Source organism: Triticum urartu, chromosome 2 (genome assembly GCF_003073215.2).
Source record: "Triticum urartu cultivar G1812 chromosome 2, Tu2.1, whole genome shotgun sequence".
Taxonomy (NCBI): Eukaryota; Viridiplantae; Streptophyta; class Magnoliopsida; order Poales; family Poaceae; genus Triticum; species Triticum urartu.
The window spans coordinates 713311295-713327370 of NC_053023.1; the positions used below are offsets into that span (position 1 = coordinate 713311295).

The 16076-nt window shown below is 46.0% G+C and overlaps 2 protein-coding genes across 2 annotated transcripts; one reads left to right on the forward strand and one right to left on the reverse strand.

Moving 5' to 3' along the window:
• Positions 1-4028: 4028 nt before the first annotated feature.
• Positions 4029-4939, reverse strand: LOC125538120. The gene is made up of 2 exons (XM_048701419.1): positions 4781-4939; positions 4029-4649 (listed from the first exon to the last, which is right to left on the reverse strand). The coding sequence occupies exons 1-2, from the start codon at positions 4937-4939 to the stop codon at positions 4029-4031; spliced, it is 780 nt and encodes a 259-aa protein (XP_048557376.1).
• Positions 4940-9966: 5027 nt separating this feature from the next.
• On the forward strand, positions 9967-14272 carry LOC125540042 (probable protein phosphatase 2C 45). The gene is made up of 8 exons (XM_048703614.1): positions 9967-10217; positions 11670-11797; positions 12190-12288; positions 12382-12537; positions 13084-13170; positions 13249-13340; positions 13570-13644; positions 13749-14272. Exons 1-8 carry the CDS (start codon positions 10150-10152, stop codon positions 13896-13898), a joined length of 855 nt encoding a protein of 284 aa, XP_048559571.1. The 5' UTR covers positions 9967-10149; the 3' UTR covers positions 13899-14272.
• Positions 14273-16076: the final 1804 nt, after the last annotated feature.

The following is a 16076-nucleotide window of genomic DNA, read 5'->3' on the forward strand; positions in this document are numbered from 1 at the left end:
TGTTGCCAAGAATGGGTCCTTTCTAGAGAAAGAGTTTCTCTCGAAAGAAATAAGTGGGAGGAAAGTAGAACTTGATGAAGTATTACCTCTTGAACCGGTAAGTGGCGCAGCTCAAGAAAATATTCCTGAGGTGCCTGCACCGACTAGAGAGGAAGTTAATGATGATGATCATGAAACTTCAGATCAAGTTGCTACTGAACTTTGTAGGTGCACGAGGACACGTTCCGCACCAGAGTGGTACGGCAACCCTGTCTTGAAAATCATGTTGTTAGACAACGGTGAACCTTCGAACTATGAAGAAGCGATGGCGGGCCCAGATTCTGACAAATGGCTGGAAGCCATGAAATCCGAGATAGGATCCATGTATGAAAACGAAGTATGGACTCTGACTGACTTGCCCGATGATCGGCAAGCCATAGAAAATAAATGGATCTTTAAGAAGAAGACAGACGCGCATGGTAATGTAACCATCTATAAAGCACGGCTTGTCGCTAAGGGTTATCGACAAGTTCAAGGGGTTGACTACGATGAGACTTTCTCACCCGTAGCGAAGCTGAAGTCCGTCTGAATCATGTTAACAATTGCCACATTCTATGATTATGAGATATGGCAAATGGACGTCAAAACGGCATTCCTTAATGGTTTCCTTAAGGAAGAATTGTATATGATGCAGCCGGAAGGTTTTGTCGATCCTAAGAATGCTGACAAGGTGTGCAAGCTCCAACGCTCAATTTATGGGCTGGTACAAGCATCTCGGAGTTGGAACATTCGTTTTGATGAGATGATCAAAGCGTTTGGGTTTACGCAGACTTATGGAGAAGCCTGCGTTTACAAGAAAGTGAGTGGGAGCTCTGTAGCATTTCTCATATTGTATGTGGATGACATACTGTTGATGGGAAATGATATAGAATTCTTGGAAAGCATAAAGGCCTACTTTAACAAGTGTTTTTCAATGAAGGATCTTGGAGAAGCTGCTTATATATTAGGCATCAAGATCTATAGAGATAGATCGAGACGCCTCATTGGTCTTTCATAGAGTACGTACCTTGACAAGATATTGAAGAAGTTCAAAATGGATCAGTCAAAGAATGGGTTCTTGCCTGTATTGCAAGGTACGAGATTGAGCACGGCTCAATGCCCGACCACGGCAGAAGATAGAGAAAAGATGAGTGTCGTCCCCTATGCCTCGGCCATAGGGTCTATCATGTATGCTATGTTGTGTGCCAGACCTGATGTAAACCTTGCCGTAAGTTTGGTAGGAAGGTACCAAAGTAATCCCGGCATGGAACACTGGACAGCGGTCAAGAATATCCTGAAGTACCTGAAAAGGACTAAGGATATGTTTCTTGTTTATGGAGGTGACGAAGAGCTCGTCGTAAAGGGTTACATCGATGCTAGCTTCAACACAGATCTGGATGACTCTAAGTCACAAACCGGATACGTGTATATTTTGAATGGTGGGGCAGTAAGCTGGTGCAGTTGCAAGCAAAGCGTTGTGGCGGGATCTACATGTGAAGTGGAGTACATGGCAGCCTCGGAGGCAGCACAAGAGGCAATCTGGGTGAAGGAGTTCATTACCGACCTAGGAGTCATACCCAACGCGTCGGGCCCGATGACTCTCTTCTGTGACAACACTAGAGCTATTGCCCTTGCCAAGAAGCCCAGGTTTCATAGGAAGACCAGGCATATCAAGCGTCGATTCAACTCCATTCGTGAAAGTGTTCAAAACGGAGACATAGATATTTGTAAAGTACATATGGACCTGAATGTGGCAGATCCGTTGACTAAACCTCTCCCTAGAGCAAAACATGATCAACACCAGAACTGCATGGGTGTTCGATTCATCACAATGTAACTAGACTATTGGCTCTAATGCAAGTGGGAGACTGTTGGAAATATGCCCTAGAGGCAATAATAAAATGGTTATTATTATATTTCTTTGTTCATGATAATTGTCTATTGTTCATGCTATAATTGTGTTATCCAGAAATCGTAATACATGTGTGAATACATAGACCACAACACGTCCCTAGTGAGCCTCTAGTTGACTATCTCGTTGATCAAAAGATAGTCATGGTTTCCTGACTATGGACATTGGATGTCATTGATAACGGGATCACATCATTAGGAGAATGATGTGATGGACAAGACCCAATCCTAAGCATAGCTCAAAGATCGTGTAGTTCGTTTGCTATAGCTTTTCCGAATGTCAAGTATCATTTCCTTGGACCATGAGAATGTGCAACTCCCGGATACCGTAGGAGTGCTTTGGGTGTGCCAAACGTCACAACGTAACCGGGTGACTATAAAGGTACACTACAGGTATCTCCGAAAGTGTCTGTTGGGTTGGCACGAATCGAGACTGGGATTTGTCACTCCGTATGACGGAGAGGTATCTCTGGGCCCACTCGGTAATGCATCATCATAATGAGCTCAATGTGACCAAGTGGTTGATCACGGGATCATGCATTACGGTACGAGTAAAGTGACTTGCCGGTAATGAGATTGAACGAGGTATTGGGATACCGACGATCGAGTCTCGGGCAAGTAACGTACCGATTGACAAAGGGAATTGTATATGGATTGATTGAATCCTCGACATCGTGGTTCATCCGATGAGATCATCGAGGAGCATGTGGGAGCCAACATGGGTATCCAGATCCCGCTGTTGGTTATTGACCGGAGAGTCGTCTCGGTCATGTCTGCGTGTCTCCCGAACCCGTAGGGTCTACACACTTAAGGTTCAGTGACGCTAGGGTTGTTGAGATATTAGTATACGGTAACCCGAAAGTTGTTCGGAGTCCCGGATGAGATCCCGGACATCACGAGGAGTTCTGGAATGGTCCGGAGGTGAAGATTTATATATAGGAAGTCAAGTTTCGGCCATCGGGAAAGTTTCGGGGGTAATCGGTATTGTACCGGGACCACCGGAAGGGTCCCGGGGGTCCACCGGGTGGGGCCACCTATCCCGGAGGGCCCCATGGGCTGAAGTGGGAGGGGAACCAGCCCCTAGTGGGCTGGTGCGCCCCCCTTGGGCCTCCCCCTGCGCCTAGGGTTGGAAACCCTAGGGGTGGGGGGCGCCCCACTTGGCTTGGCGGGCAAGCCACCCCCTTGCCCCCCCCTTGGAGATTGGATCTCCTAGGGCCGGCGCCCCCCCCTAGGGACCCTATATATAGTGGGGGGGAGGGAGGGCAGCCGCACCCTAGCCCCTGGCGCCTCCCTCTCCCTCCCGTGACACTCCTCCCTCTCCCTGAGCTTGGCGAAGCCCTGCCGAGATCACCGTTGCTTTCACCACCACGCCGTCGTGCTGTTGGATCTTCATCAACCTCTCCTTCCCCCTTGCTGGATCAAGTTGGAGGAGACGTCTTCCCAACCGTACGTGTGTTGAACGCGGAGGTGCCGTCCGTTCGGCGTTAGGTCATCAGTGATTTGGATCACGACGAGTACGACTCCATCAACCCCGTTCTCTTGAACGCTTCCGCGCGCGATCTACAAGGGTATGTAGATGCACTCCCCTCTCCCTCGTTGCTAGATGACTCCATAGATTGATCTTGGTGATGTGTAGAAAATTTTAAAATTCTGCTACGTTTCCCAACACTTTGTTGCCAGCTTTTTAAGAACTGAAAATCAGCGATAACGCAAACACCAAGCTATATGTCTCTATATCCACGACAGATATATCAACCGGTATCCAAACAACAAATGCAAGCTGGTACACAGCCGAGAAATAAGATGCTCCTAGAATGACAAAGTTGGCAGTCGTGACTAGCTCAACAACAAATAGACATAACAATAATATACACGGGCATTGTCTACACATGTATGTATATTTGTAGGCTAGTCTTGTATCATTGTGTAGGAACAAGTAGCAGACAAGTTCACGATGGAACAATAGTTCACATGATATTAGAACATCATCAGATGCATGACTTCATTTTCACCAGAGTGAACATGCTAACCTATGTTCAACAAGCGTCTTCCTCGAGTATCATCTTGGGAATACGATATAGTTCATGTGTGTAATAAGGTTATGCGCATCCCATCGGCCCGATATGATGTTGGCTTTCAGCGATGAGAGACCAAGCAATGGTTATCTCCACTTCACAATCACCAAGGTCACATCTTTCTTGACTTACGCTGCTAGATTGGGGTGTGAAGACAACAGTTCCACTCGCTTCTCTAGCATGTACGAGAATTGCCAGCCTTCCGTTTAGTTTTACTGAAACAGCTCGCCTTGAGAGCTCTAGATAACCCTCTTCATCCACGGGCATTGTTCCAGCTTGTGAATCAAGCAGCAAAACAGGCCTAGATGGGAGACCGCCTTTGGTTTCGTCTTCAGTTAGTGCGAAGCAAAGGACTTTGATGCCACTTTCACAAGGCAATGATCCTTTTACAAGTTGAACGCCCAGGATAGTGGCTTGGAGCGACCGTCGAAGATGCTCACAACATAGCTCCAGCATGCAAAGGCCCTTGTGGAGACGCGTAGAAACACTATCACCATAATGACCATAGTCATAACAGAAGGCTTTACTGATCAATGTCCTGTCTTTAGACTCTACGGTGCCCTTTAGCTTTAGGTGGACATCAATCATGACATCGTCCCCGGACATAATCGCACGAGACGGGCCAGTCAAATGCAGAAAGGGATCCTGCAAGCATCATTATTCACAAACTAACTTGTTAACAAATATATTTTTTTCATTTTTTTTCTAAATTTATCAACAAAGATGCAAGCAATAAGAAAAAGAAGAAGAGGAAAATAGCAAAGCGTCGTGCGTACCTGTTTCGTGAGGATTTGGCAGTCATCCCTTGTGCGGAGGAAGAGAAGGTTGCGACGATGGTTCACGCCATCTCGGACAGCGACCACACTGTATACCTCGAGTGGCCACTCAAGGTGAAAGCCTTCCGTTTCCGCGACTTTGATGGAATAGATCTGCATGGTCCTCAAGAATTTAGGACCCGTCAAAGTTTGGCCAGTGTGGCCCGGCATATAGTGGGTAAACTGCATAGGGCTCAATACCGCTGCACACAACCAAGCAAAGTGAAACGTGTTAGAAATCTAATATGGACCAAGAGCACGTCACTACTCACTAGCAAGCAAATTTACTCACTTGGGTCTTCGAAGTTGCCACCCCAGCTGAGGCTGAGCATACTTTCCCAGGATCTACGGTAGGCAGCATAGTAATACTCCTAGGCCTTCTTCTCCTCCTCATACTCATCCACCTCGAACTCCTCCTCGTCATCCTCGGACTCATCCACCTCATCGTCGTTGTCACCGTTGCCGTCACCATCACCGCCCTCCGTCTGCTTGTGCTCCTTGATTGATCGCAATTCCCGTGCGAAATCAGGTACCCATGTGTCTAGCCGGTTGATGACGGCGGACATGAACCGAAACGTGGAGGCGTGGCGCGTGAAAGGCTCGCGTGTGAGAGCATCTCCAGCCGCCTCCCCGAGTGCCCCCCAGGAGCCTTTTTTCTCTGCCGGCGATGCAAAAAGGGCAAAAAATGGCCCAGCCGTGCCCCCCAAGCCCCCCCACGACCTCAAAATGCCGCCGGCGAACCCAGGCCAAACCCAACGCGCTGGGGGCTGTTGAGGGCGCCGGCGGAAGCAACGGCCAATCCTACTCCCCCACGCGTTTTTTTCCTTGCCACCTAATCACTTTTTGCCCTGCAATCCTTCTGAGGGCACCAACGGCTGGGGAAACGGATTCTTGAGGGCGCCGGTGGAAGAGTTTTGCCCCCCGGGACGTGCCATTTTTGGTCCGGCGATTGTCCTGGGGGGCTCCAACGGCTGGAGATGCCCTGAGCATGCACATCGCCAAAAGTTTCGGCTCCGTCAAGGCTAGCTGCTGCACATCGTCCCACAGCTCGTCGATCAGCCCGGAGAGCAGGCTTTAGTTGAGTGTTTGACAAAAAACTACCATTTTAGGGGTTTGCGTCCCACAGAACTATCACTTTAAAAAAAGTGATCGAAAACTACCAAAATTTTCTAATTTTATGACTAAAAACTACCACTTTCAGATAATGACCAGTTTAGACGATTTAAACGTGTTTATGACAGGCGGGGCCCATCTGTCAGCGCTGACGTGGCATCAAAGTCAACTTCACAGGAGAGCGGACGCCGGTCGCCTCGCCTATCCCCGAGATCTGGGGCGTCAATGGAGTTTCGCCGGCGTTCCACACGGCTGCGACGACCAGACCACATCAGGGCCCTCCCTGACGACCTGCTCCTCCTCGTCCTCGCCCGCCTCCGTTGCGCCCGGGCCGCCGCGCGCACCCGCCTCATCTCGCGTCGGTGGCATGGCCTCGCCGCCCGCCTCCGCGAGATCATCTACCGTGGCGTCGCCCTCCACAGGCTTGAAGCGGCTCGGTCGTGCTCACTGCCTCCGTGCCGAACGCCACCAACGGCTTCGCCGACGTTGAGGTCGGCTCCGTGAGCTCGTACGGGTCGCGGCCGCCGCCGAGCGTCGGCCTGAACGTCACCATCACGCCCAACCGGTCGTCGCCCGGCGTCGACACCAGCCAGCTCGTCGTGCGGATCGAGTACGACGCCCCCGCGCATCGCCTCTCAATCCACGCCCACGACACAGCCGCCAGCGACCCGCCCGTCAACGACACAGCCGCCCTCCTCCTCGACGCGCTGCTCGACCTGGCCGACCGCCTGCCCGCCAAGGCCGCGCTTGTGGGGTTCTACGCCTCCACAGTCCCATGCCGGCGTCCGGCAGGGGCGGCTGCGTCGGGGCCGGTTCGAGGAAGCGGCTGCGCGGTGGCGCGATGCCGGGCCCTCCCTGCTGAGCCCGGTGTAGGGCGGCAGGTTCAGCTGCTGCGCGTGGGCGCGACGCGGGGCCCTCCCTGCTGAGCCCAGTGGCAGCAGCACCATGGCTCCGGCCTCCCTCTCGCCTCCGGTGACGACCGCCGAGGAGCCGGGATGCATAGAAGCTGTTTGTGAAAATGCCAAAGAAAGATAGAGAGAGGAGGAAGAAGAATGACGTGTGGATCCCACCTGTAATAACATTCAACTAAACGGTCAACACGTTTAAATCGTTCTAAACTGGTTATTATCTGAAAGTGGTAGTTTTTAGTCATAAAATTAGAAAATTTTGATAGTTTTCGGTCATTTTTTTAAAGTGGTAGTTCTATGAGACGTAAATCCCTAAAATGGTAGTTTTTTGTCAAACACTCGGCTTAGTTTGAAGTCGACCGTCCGCGCTGCCGCCGCCGTGGTTTCTTCCTCTGCCTCAGACATCTTTCTGACCGATTTGGCTACAGACGTCGAGATGCCGGCCAGCAGCTCGTCGAACTGCTCCTTGCTGACCTGCATCGCCATCTCCTTGGAGATCGATTTGCCTCCGTCGCCTATCTTGGTCTTCGTATGTACCGGGACATGTTCGAATTCCGACATGATGTCGCTAACCGGTCTGTGTAGGGTATCCTCCCCGCAGGACTCAGGATTCTTGTCGGGCTTGCCGGCGATCCTCTCGTGGGTCTCGATTGCGGCGGCATGATCCGCCCGGCCCAGGGACTCGCCGCCACTCCCTCCCGTTTCCATCTCGCCGTCCTCGCCGCCAATCTCGCTCCGGGTCTCCATTAATAGGCTGATCCTCCCGTCGTCCTTCTGCGTCTCGGGATCGGCCTGACGGTCAGTACAACTTTTTTTTAGGGACGCGCTGGTACAAGGCCAGGCCCAGTAACCCGACTGAGCGTCTCCTCCCAGCACAACTATCAAGGCACACCGACTCAAAAAAAACTATCAAGGCACTTGATTCTCAAAAAAAAAAAACTATCAAGGCACACCTCTCAAAAAAAACTATCAAGGCACATTCTTCTCAAAACGAAAAGGCTAGCAAGGCACATTCTGACTTCAAAAAAAAAGCAAGGCACATTCTTCTAAAGACAAAAAATAAAAAAAAAACTAGCAAGGCACTTCCTCGAAAAAAAAGTAGCAATGGATTTTAGAGAAAAAGTGCAACAAACGGTCACCTTTTTTATCGGTGTTTTCAATTCTTTTGGGTGAATACGTATGTTTTGTTAAATAAAATGTCTTTTTGTGAAACATTGTTCATGTGTATTTTAACAACTGTTGTTGTACTCAGGGGGTGTTTGGTTCCAGGGACTTTTTTGTTTTGGGACTAGAAAAAGTTCCTAGCAAACTAAACAGGGTGGGACTTTTTTGGGACTTTTTGCTAAAAGTCCTTAGAAGCACCTCCTTAAAAGTCTTTTTCAAAAAGTCATATGGAAAGTCCTAGGATTAGAGAACCAAACACCACCTCAGATTAAAACAAATTCTTATACACAGTAAAAACAATTCATCATGTATAAAAAATGGTCATCATATTTTTTAAATATAATCATAAAGCATTTTCAATTAGTTTTGTTGCACATTTAAAATTTATTCATTGTGTATTTGAAGATGTTCATCGTGTAATAAATAATGTTCATATGTAATTAAAAAGTGTTAACGTATTATAAAAATGTTCATAAAATTTTAAAAGAGTGTTCACCTATTTTATAAAAAAATCTTGTGTTTGATAAAAAGTGTCCCCCCTTATGTTTAAAAATTCATGTAGTATCAAAAAGTGTCCCCCCTTATGTTTAAAAATTCATGTAGTATCAAAAAGTGTTCATGTTTTATAAAATATTTATATAAATTTAAAAAGTTTCACATGTTTAAAATATTAAGTAATTAAAAAAAACTCAACCTAATATGAATGTTTGTGTATTGTTAATAGTGTTCACACCTTTCGCAAATTTGTTCATGTAGTATTAAGAACGTTTTCACATATTTTTTAAAATGCACGCGTAATTAAAAAATGTTCATGTAATTCTAAAATGTGTTAATGTCTTTTGAAGAAATTCCACATGTTCCAAAACAATGTTCATGTATATATACACAAGTGTGCATGAATTTGGCCCCCTCTTGGTTGCTTGCCATGCGCATTACCTATTGGAGCATTATTTTTGGCACTTCGTGATGTAAAAAGTGATCATGCCTTATCATAGGGACACCTAGTGAAGATGCTATAAGGCCATCTACAATGGAGAGGCTCATGTTTGGCTGGTTATAGAATATTAAAAAAATATCAATTAAGAAAATGGAATACGTAGAGGAGTCTGCTGCCCCAAGGCATGGGTGCTTATTCAGGCGCTAACCGAATTGATTTTTTGGCTAAAGAATGTGCATTGCACTCGCTAGAAAAGTCCATGAAAAAAAAACAGACGCTAAACGACTGGCTTGACATCGATACCAGCCAAAAACACGGGATTGGACGGGATTACATTGAAACGGCCATGAATCAAAGCGCCGCGCCTCGTCTAAGCGCCCGCCTTGTATGTGCCCTATTGCACACCGTATCTTCTATATTTAAATAGCTAGCCCCCATTAATTATTTCTCTCAGCATATAAGCATGTCACATCATCACACAACATGCACGAGAAAAAGGCCCACACTCACTACCATATGTCTCGTAACATGCAAGCATGCCACTTTATCATGAAACCTGCATGAAAAAAGACCTATCTCAACATGTGAATTTCTATTATATTATTTTATTTATATTTAATAAACATTTTACAACCACATAGTAATCAAACATAATAAATTATATACAGTTTCAGTTTTATTTTTTAATATATGTTTCATATAATGAATCACATTGAGATATGTTGTAAAATATTTCCGCAACAACGAGGCTGCAAATGCCTACGCCCCACAAAGTATTCCGTTAAGCGCATGTCCGGCTCACGTGCAGCGTTCCGGGTAGCGCGTTCTGGACGGTGGATCCATCCTCGATCTTCTCGAAGAATCCCGTCTGCATGGAACCGCCAACCCTTCCCACGTGAAAGGGGCCCGGGATCGGTCGGTCGGTCGTCGCGCCTCGCACGCCACTCCACCGCGTGATGCGATGCGACGCGACGCGACGCGGTACGGGCCCGACAGCAAAGCAAGGTAATTACGCGCTGCCCCGAGGGCCTAAGTGTAAGAAAGCCGACGACGAGGCGAGGAGGAGGAGCAGCTTGCGCCCACTATAGAAATCCCTCGCCCTCCGTCTCCGCTCCCCCCAAATCCCCCAAATTTGACCCGTTTCTCCGCCGATTCGCGTCACCCCCCTTTCTGCTCGGGTCGGTGAGTGGCCTCGGCCCCCGGCGGGGATGGGGTACCTGAGCACCGTCATCGGCCACCCCACGGACGGATCGCCCGTCAGCGGCGGCGGCCTCAGGTTGGGAGCCACCCCCGGAATCTCTTTTGCCCTTGTCTCTGCTTGATCTGCTCGAATTGCTCTAGTGGCAGTCCGATTCGTCGTCAATTCGATTCGATTCGGGACGCATGCACGCCCCTGGCTCAGCCTCTGGCGTGCGGTGGTAAATGCAGTAGTTCCCGTCGGTTACTGCGGTTCAGGCACGCAATCCTGCCGTATGGGCGGCCTGGAACATCACACCGATTTAGCGTATCGAGTAGCGGTGATTTCGTTGCCACGAGCGACGAGGTGTTTCCCTTCTCTGTACGTAGCTCATAATCGTTAGGCCACCTGCTGTTGGATAACCAAGGATGGTGTTGTATTGGTCATAAAAAAAATCATGTTTGTGCTTTGGAACTGACAGATTTTGGTTGGGGTTGTGCCTTTTTATTTTTATTTAAACAGGACATTCAACACCTAATTTCGTTCGCCAAGACACCTAACTCATAAGCAGACTGAATAGTTATGCTGGTGAGCTAAGTATATGCCTTGTTGTCTTGAGTAAATCGAGGGTTATTCGGCGCCTAGATCAAATGAATCCCTGGCATTCTGAGTTGGTAAATAAGCCAGGATGTCCTGTTGGGAATGCTAGTGTAAGATTTGAGACAACCCTTGACGATGCCTTTTCTTTCTATTGGTTCAGAATCAGGGGAAGCAGGTTAATGAATGGCACAGACGGTACTGTTACTTGATATTGGTAATCTTAACCGGCACGGCTCAGCTGCACGTAACCACCAGCCACACACAGAGTCATGATAGCCACCTAAGGCTCCTTTTGTAACACGAACATAATACTTGTTTGCATAAATGGTCTAGTCATGTGTAGTATCATCATGCTATGGCAGCTCCTTTAGACAACATTTCATCGTTTGTGGCTCCGCAAGCTAATACTACATGGCATAGGTTCTGTCCTATTGGCTTGGTGCGTTTCAGAACCCCTTCCCGAGTCTGCCCTGCTCTGCTCTGCTTGTCTGATATGTACGTTTTGGCTCGAGGCCATGGCCTCCCCCAAATTTTGCTCAATTCATTAACTAGGCAGGTTGGTTTGGTGGCTGACTGTTGCCGCATAAAACTGCTCAATTATTTGTCCTTCCCAATGCCAACCTCTGATCAGTACAGGTTGGAGGAGCATTTCTGGAATCACATACATATAGCGGTTGCTTCCAAATGAATTTTTCGGTACTAGTACATTTTTGGTAGCAGTTGCTTCCTAGTGAACTGTCGCTAGTATATAACTATTGTATTGGCGCAATCCAGATACATGCAGTGATATGTTTGTATCCACTCTGTGAATGGTACTATGGGATCTCTAGTAATATAGCAACTCCATATTTGTGTTATGTTGTTATCGGCTAAAAGACCGGTTAATTGGGGCTGTTACTGTGTAGTTATTATACCTGTTTGCTCAGCATTTCTCATTTGTTTTTCTGCCAGCCAGAATGGTAGGTTTAGCTATGGTTATGCGAGCTCCCTGGGTAAAAGGGCTTCCATGGAAGACTTTTATGAGACAAGAATTGAAAGTGTTGATGGACAGCTTATTGGTTTATTCGGAGTTTTTGATGGTATGTATCATCTCTCTTCACGTAGTTTTTGTTCATGGCCAATTCTTATTTAAGCTTAGAACTTCGATAAGAGGGCGTTTTCCACATTTGGCACAATGTGCCAAAAGATCACACTTATATTTCTTATGTTGGACTTTAATCTGTCTAATATAGCGTAGCTAGCACCATAAAATTCTCTGCTCTTTCAAATGTATGTTGTTTTTGTGGCTAAAGAAACCATTAATCAAGGGGTTAATGGATAAAAGAACATATAAAATACGCACAGGGGGCACAATGAAGAACATATAAAATACGCACAGGGGGCACAATGAAGAAGTTAAAGTTGAACAAGCCAAATAAATTTGCTATTTTCTTCCAAATCGGGTTGCTAAATGCACAGCTCATTTTTATAGGTCATGGTGGTGCTAAAGTAGCTGAGTATGTCAAACACAACCTCTTCAGCCATCTTCTTAGGCATCCAAAGTTCATGAGTGACACAAAAGTGGCTATAGGTATCTCCTTGTTCTTTTGGTTACTAATCCGCTCGACCACCGAGTTGGGTGAATAAAACTAACATAATCATTGCATGGTATTGCTATCTGCAGATGATTCTTATAAAAGTACCGACAGTGAGTTCTTGGAATCTGACAGTACTCAAAACCAGTGTGGGTCAACAGCATCAACTGCTGTACTTGTTGGTGATCGTCTCTTTGTCGCAAATGTTGGAGACTCCAGGGCTATCATATGCAGGGCAGGAAATGGTAACCAACATTCAATATTTTTATTGCTTTTACTTCATACTTTCTGAGACCATGCATTTTGTTTAAGACTTGTTCAATGAATATGGCAGAATGGACAAACTTGGTCTACTTCCAACCTACTACAAAGTTATATGATTACAATATGGATCAATATTTTTCATTAGTAACTGGGTTTTAAGGTTTTAGTTGATTATGGGACAAATGTGTGTTATGAGGTTGAGAGCACATCATTTACAGACATCTACTCAACAGTATGTTTTCGTGCATGCTTGTAAAAGTTAAGAACATGTTATACGATTATTTTGTATTTGACTGGATGTATGATTATTTTGTTTTTAACGGAGGCCTTTCCTAACTTAAATGCTTGCCTCGTTTTATGAAAGCGCTGTTTTTGCCTGTAGATGCCAGTATTCTTCTTTCACACTAAACTAGTCAATAGGCTAATAGACTCAAGTTATTTTGATGGCAAATCAATGCGATGGGAAGTAAAATAGTGGTAATACTTTTATCAGTTCTTCACTTAATGGGGTGTACTGGTTTTTACAGCTGTACCTGTTTCGAAAGATCACAAGCCTGATCAGACAGATGAGCGGCAACGTATTGAAGAAGCTGGAGGTTTTGTTATGTGGGCAGGTACTGTGCACTGCACTCTCTTCAAATTATCTGGATGGGATATGATTGCCTTTCTAATGATGGTTTTCTGTTCCATAGGGACATGGCGTGTTGGTGGTGTACTTGCTGTTTCTCGCGCTTTTGGTGACAAGCTCTTAAAGCAGTATGTAGTTGTGGATCCAGAGATCCGGGTACGAACTTTTGGGGTGTTTAATGTTTCTCATTTTATTTCTCTCTCTAACTGCATATGCATGTAAGCAGGCATTCATCTTCATGACTCTTTGTGAGTCACTGTACCAATAAAAGAACTACTTACTTCTCTTTCTGCATATGCCGTCTTGAGGGGCTTAAGAAATTTTGTTCTTTATATTCACCTTTATAAATGATGATCGTGTTTAGTAATGCTTTGCTGGGTCATAGGAGGAAATCGTTGATGAGTCCCTGGAGTTTCTCATCCTTGCAAGCGATGGGCTGTGGGATGTGGTCTCTAACGAGGTAATTCAAGAAAACAGAAGGATTTCGATTTCAAGACCTGTGCTATCTTTATCATATATTCCGCGTGCCTGATCTGCCTTCTCTACACAACGTTTCTAATGCAGGAGGCTGTCGATATGACCCGGTCAATACAAGACCCAGAGGAAGCTGCAAAGAGGCTCTTGCAAGAGGCCTACAAGCGGGAGAGCAGCGACAACATAACCTGCGTCGTCGTGCGCTTCTTTCACGGGCAAGGGAGTAGTGGGCCTGCTTAAAGCAGGTGCAAGAGTTACTCTCAACTTCTCAAGTCGACATTGTACTGTGATGACACACGTACATGCCTTGATTGATTCTTAAGGTTTAAACGAAGAGAAACTGGAAGTAGGAAAAGTGTACTCTGATATGAGAACAAAAGTTTAGGAACGAAGTGTGCCCTAGGCCTTAGATTTAACAATAAATTTGCTGGTGATGAACTGATGACCGTTCATCGTGGTTTAGTCGTGGATGGTGTTGGGTCTGATGAGTGTGTTGTATCTTGTTGTGGATTGCCAAACCATTTGTGAGTGTGATGTAATATCCATAACTCTCTCAAGGTAAGCGATTATTGTTGTACTGAAATTGAGCAATGACAAGTATAATTGAGTTGTTAGATGGGTCTTAATTTCGATGTTTTATTGGATTGTGTGTGTGTGTGTGTGTGTGTGGACTCTGGAGACTTAATTCTACTGGAATGTGTTGTGTACATACAAAAACTTTGATGAGTGGCCTTGTACATTGTGTTTTTTTTTTCTGTGGGGAAAATGGGAGCTTTATTCCATGATAATATGATTACAATCTAGTGGCAACAGGTCCTTGATACACGGAGGCCCCCTATGCAACCATGCAGCTAGTCCATACGACTGTAATTAGCCAGTTGATGTGCTATCCTATTTTGACCTCTTCTAAACAAGATGCTAAACCACACACAGAATGGCAGGTTCAGGCTTCAGACCAGTAGAAGATGGCACAGACAACGCCTCCACCATGCATGTCTGAATTTAGTCCTCCCAGGATTGTAGCATGCCTATCTCCTTCAGACGTGTCCTGTATAGTTTCAAAGTTGCTCCCATGGGCGTCATGGTTTTTATCTAGACCAGAAGAAACCTGCATGGAAAAAAGGTTGAGTATCTTTGATCACATAAAGATATTTTTTGAGGATCACAATTAGCATCTTTTTTTTTAAGAATTGACCGCATCGCCATGAATCGCAGGGATCTGTTCAAGCAGATTTATTTTCACAAACAAAAGCAGGCGGAATAAAAGCCGAGGAGTAGTTTTTTTCGATAGTTTTTTATCCACCCCATGCAGTCCCTGCAAATTTCTGAAACGGAAAACTTATGGATTGTGGTCCAATTCTCCGTAAGAACGACATCACAGAGAGGTATAGGAAGTCCATAAAAAACAGAGTTTTTGAAGTGTTCTTAGCAGAAAGAAGAAGAAAATGAGTGTGTGCATGGAGAACTCAGTCCACATCACGATTTCTGATCATCAAGGCATAGTGAGCCATGTTAGGTTCGGCGAGCGAGCCTTCGTTTGTTTCCATCATCGTCCTCCAAACCAAACCAAGCCAAAAACCACACGAAAATACCACCATCACTAACCGAACTTAGCAACAGCAAATTGGCAACTCAAAACAGACGATATCTATATATACTAAGGGTCCATGCGATTGAAACTCATGCGATCGGACCAAAAACACAAGCGAATGCAGAAGAGGAGGAGGAGGAAGGAGAGCTTGCAAGAAGCTATGGCACGGGGAGGGAAGGCTACTGGATCGGATAAACTAACGAGGCTTCATGGACTGCAGTGTGTGAGTGAGCTGCGGGTGCACAGGGAGAAGCGCAAGGGGCGGTTTTTATAGGCAACAAGAGCCAATGGTAAGTGTTCTTGGCGCCCACGGTGTCGCGTGTGGTAGGTGTCCTGCTGAATGATGGTGATGGGGCTCTTCTTTCTGCTGCTTTGGAGGATAAACTATAGAAAACATGCCGGATAACCTTAATTAAATGGCATGATCGCAAAGGCTGAGCTTGTTAACTGCTCCACGCGCTGCGCAAGCATAGTGTTGATTTGTCTAATACGGCCCGTACGGTTTGAAGTTTGAATGCATCGATTGTTTTTCACCGGCTTCCGTGCCTTCTTTAAACTATTATTACTCCCTCTGTTCCTAAATATAAGTCTTTGTAGAGATCACTATGGACCACATGTAGATATATGCAGATGCATTTTAAAGTCTAGATTCACTCATTTTGCTTCGTATATAGTTCATGATGGAATCTCTACAAAGACTTGTATTTAGAAACGGAGGAAGTAATTCAATTCTGAACTGGCCCTCGTATTGTTTCGCCTTTCCCATCATGCCCAACTTCACCAGCCTGGTTCGGTTTAAGGAAGACATGTTTGAAAAAGGAGTAATG

What these genes read in the sequence shown, in the direction of transcription:
- LOC125538120 (XM_048701419.1), bottom strand. Translation starts at nt 4,939, where the DNA reads ATGCAGATCTATTCCATCAAAGTCGCGGAAACGGAAGGCTTTCACCTT. An exon ending in GCCAAATCCTCACGAAACAG is followed by an intron (nt 4,650 to 4,780) that starts GTACGCACGACG and finishes TGATGCTTGCAG; the next exon opens with GATCCCTTTCTGCATTTGAC.
- LOC125540042 (XM_048703614.1), top strand. Translation starts at nt 10,150, where the DNA reads ATGGGGTACCTGAGCACCGTCATCGGCCACCCCACGGACGGATCGCCC. An exon ending in TTTATTCGGAGTTTTTGATG is followed by an intron (nt 11,798 to 12,189) that starts GTATGTATCATC and finishes TCATTTTTATAG; the next exon opens with GTCATGGTGGTGCTAAAGTA. An exon ending in CATATGCAGGGCAGGAAATG is followed by an intron (nt 12,538 to 13,083) that starts GTAACCAACATT and finishes TGGTTTTTACAG; the next exon opens with CTGTACCTGTTTCGAAAGAT.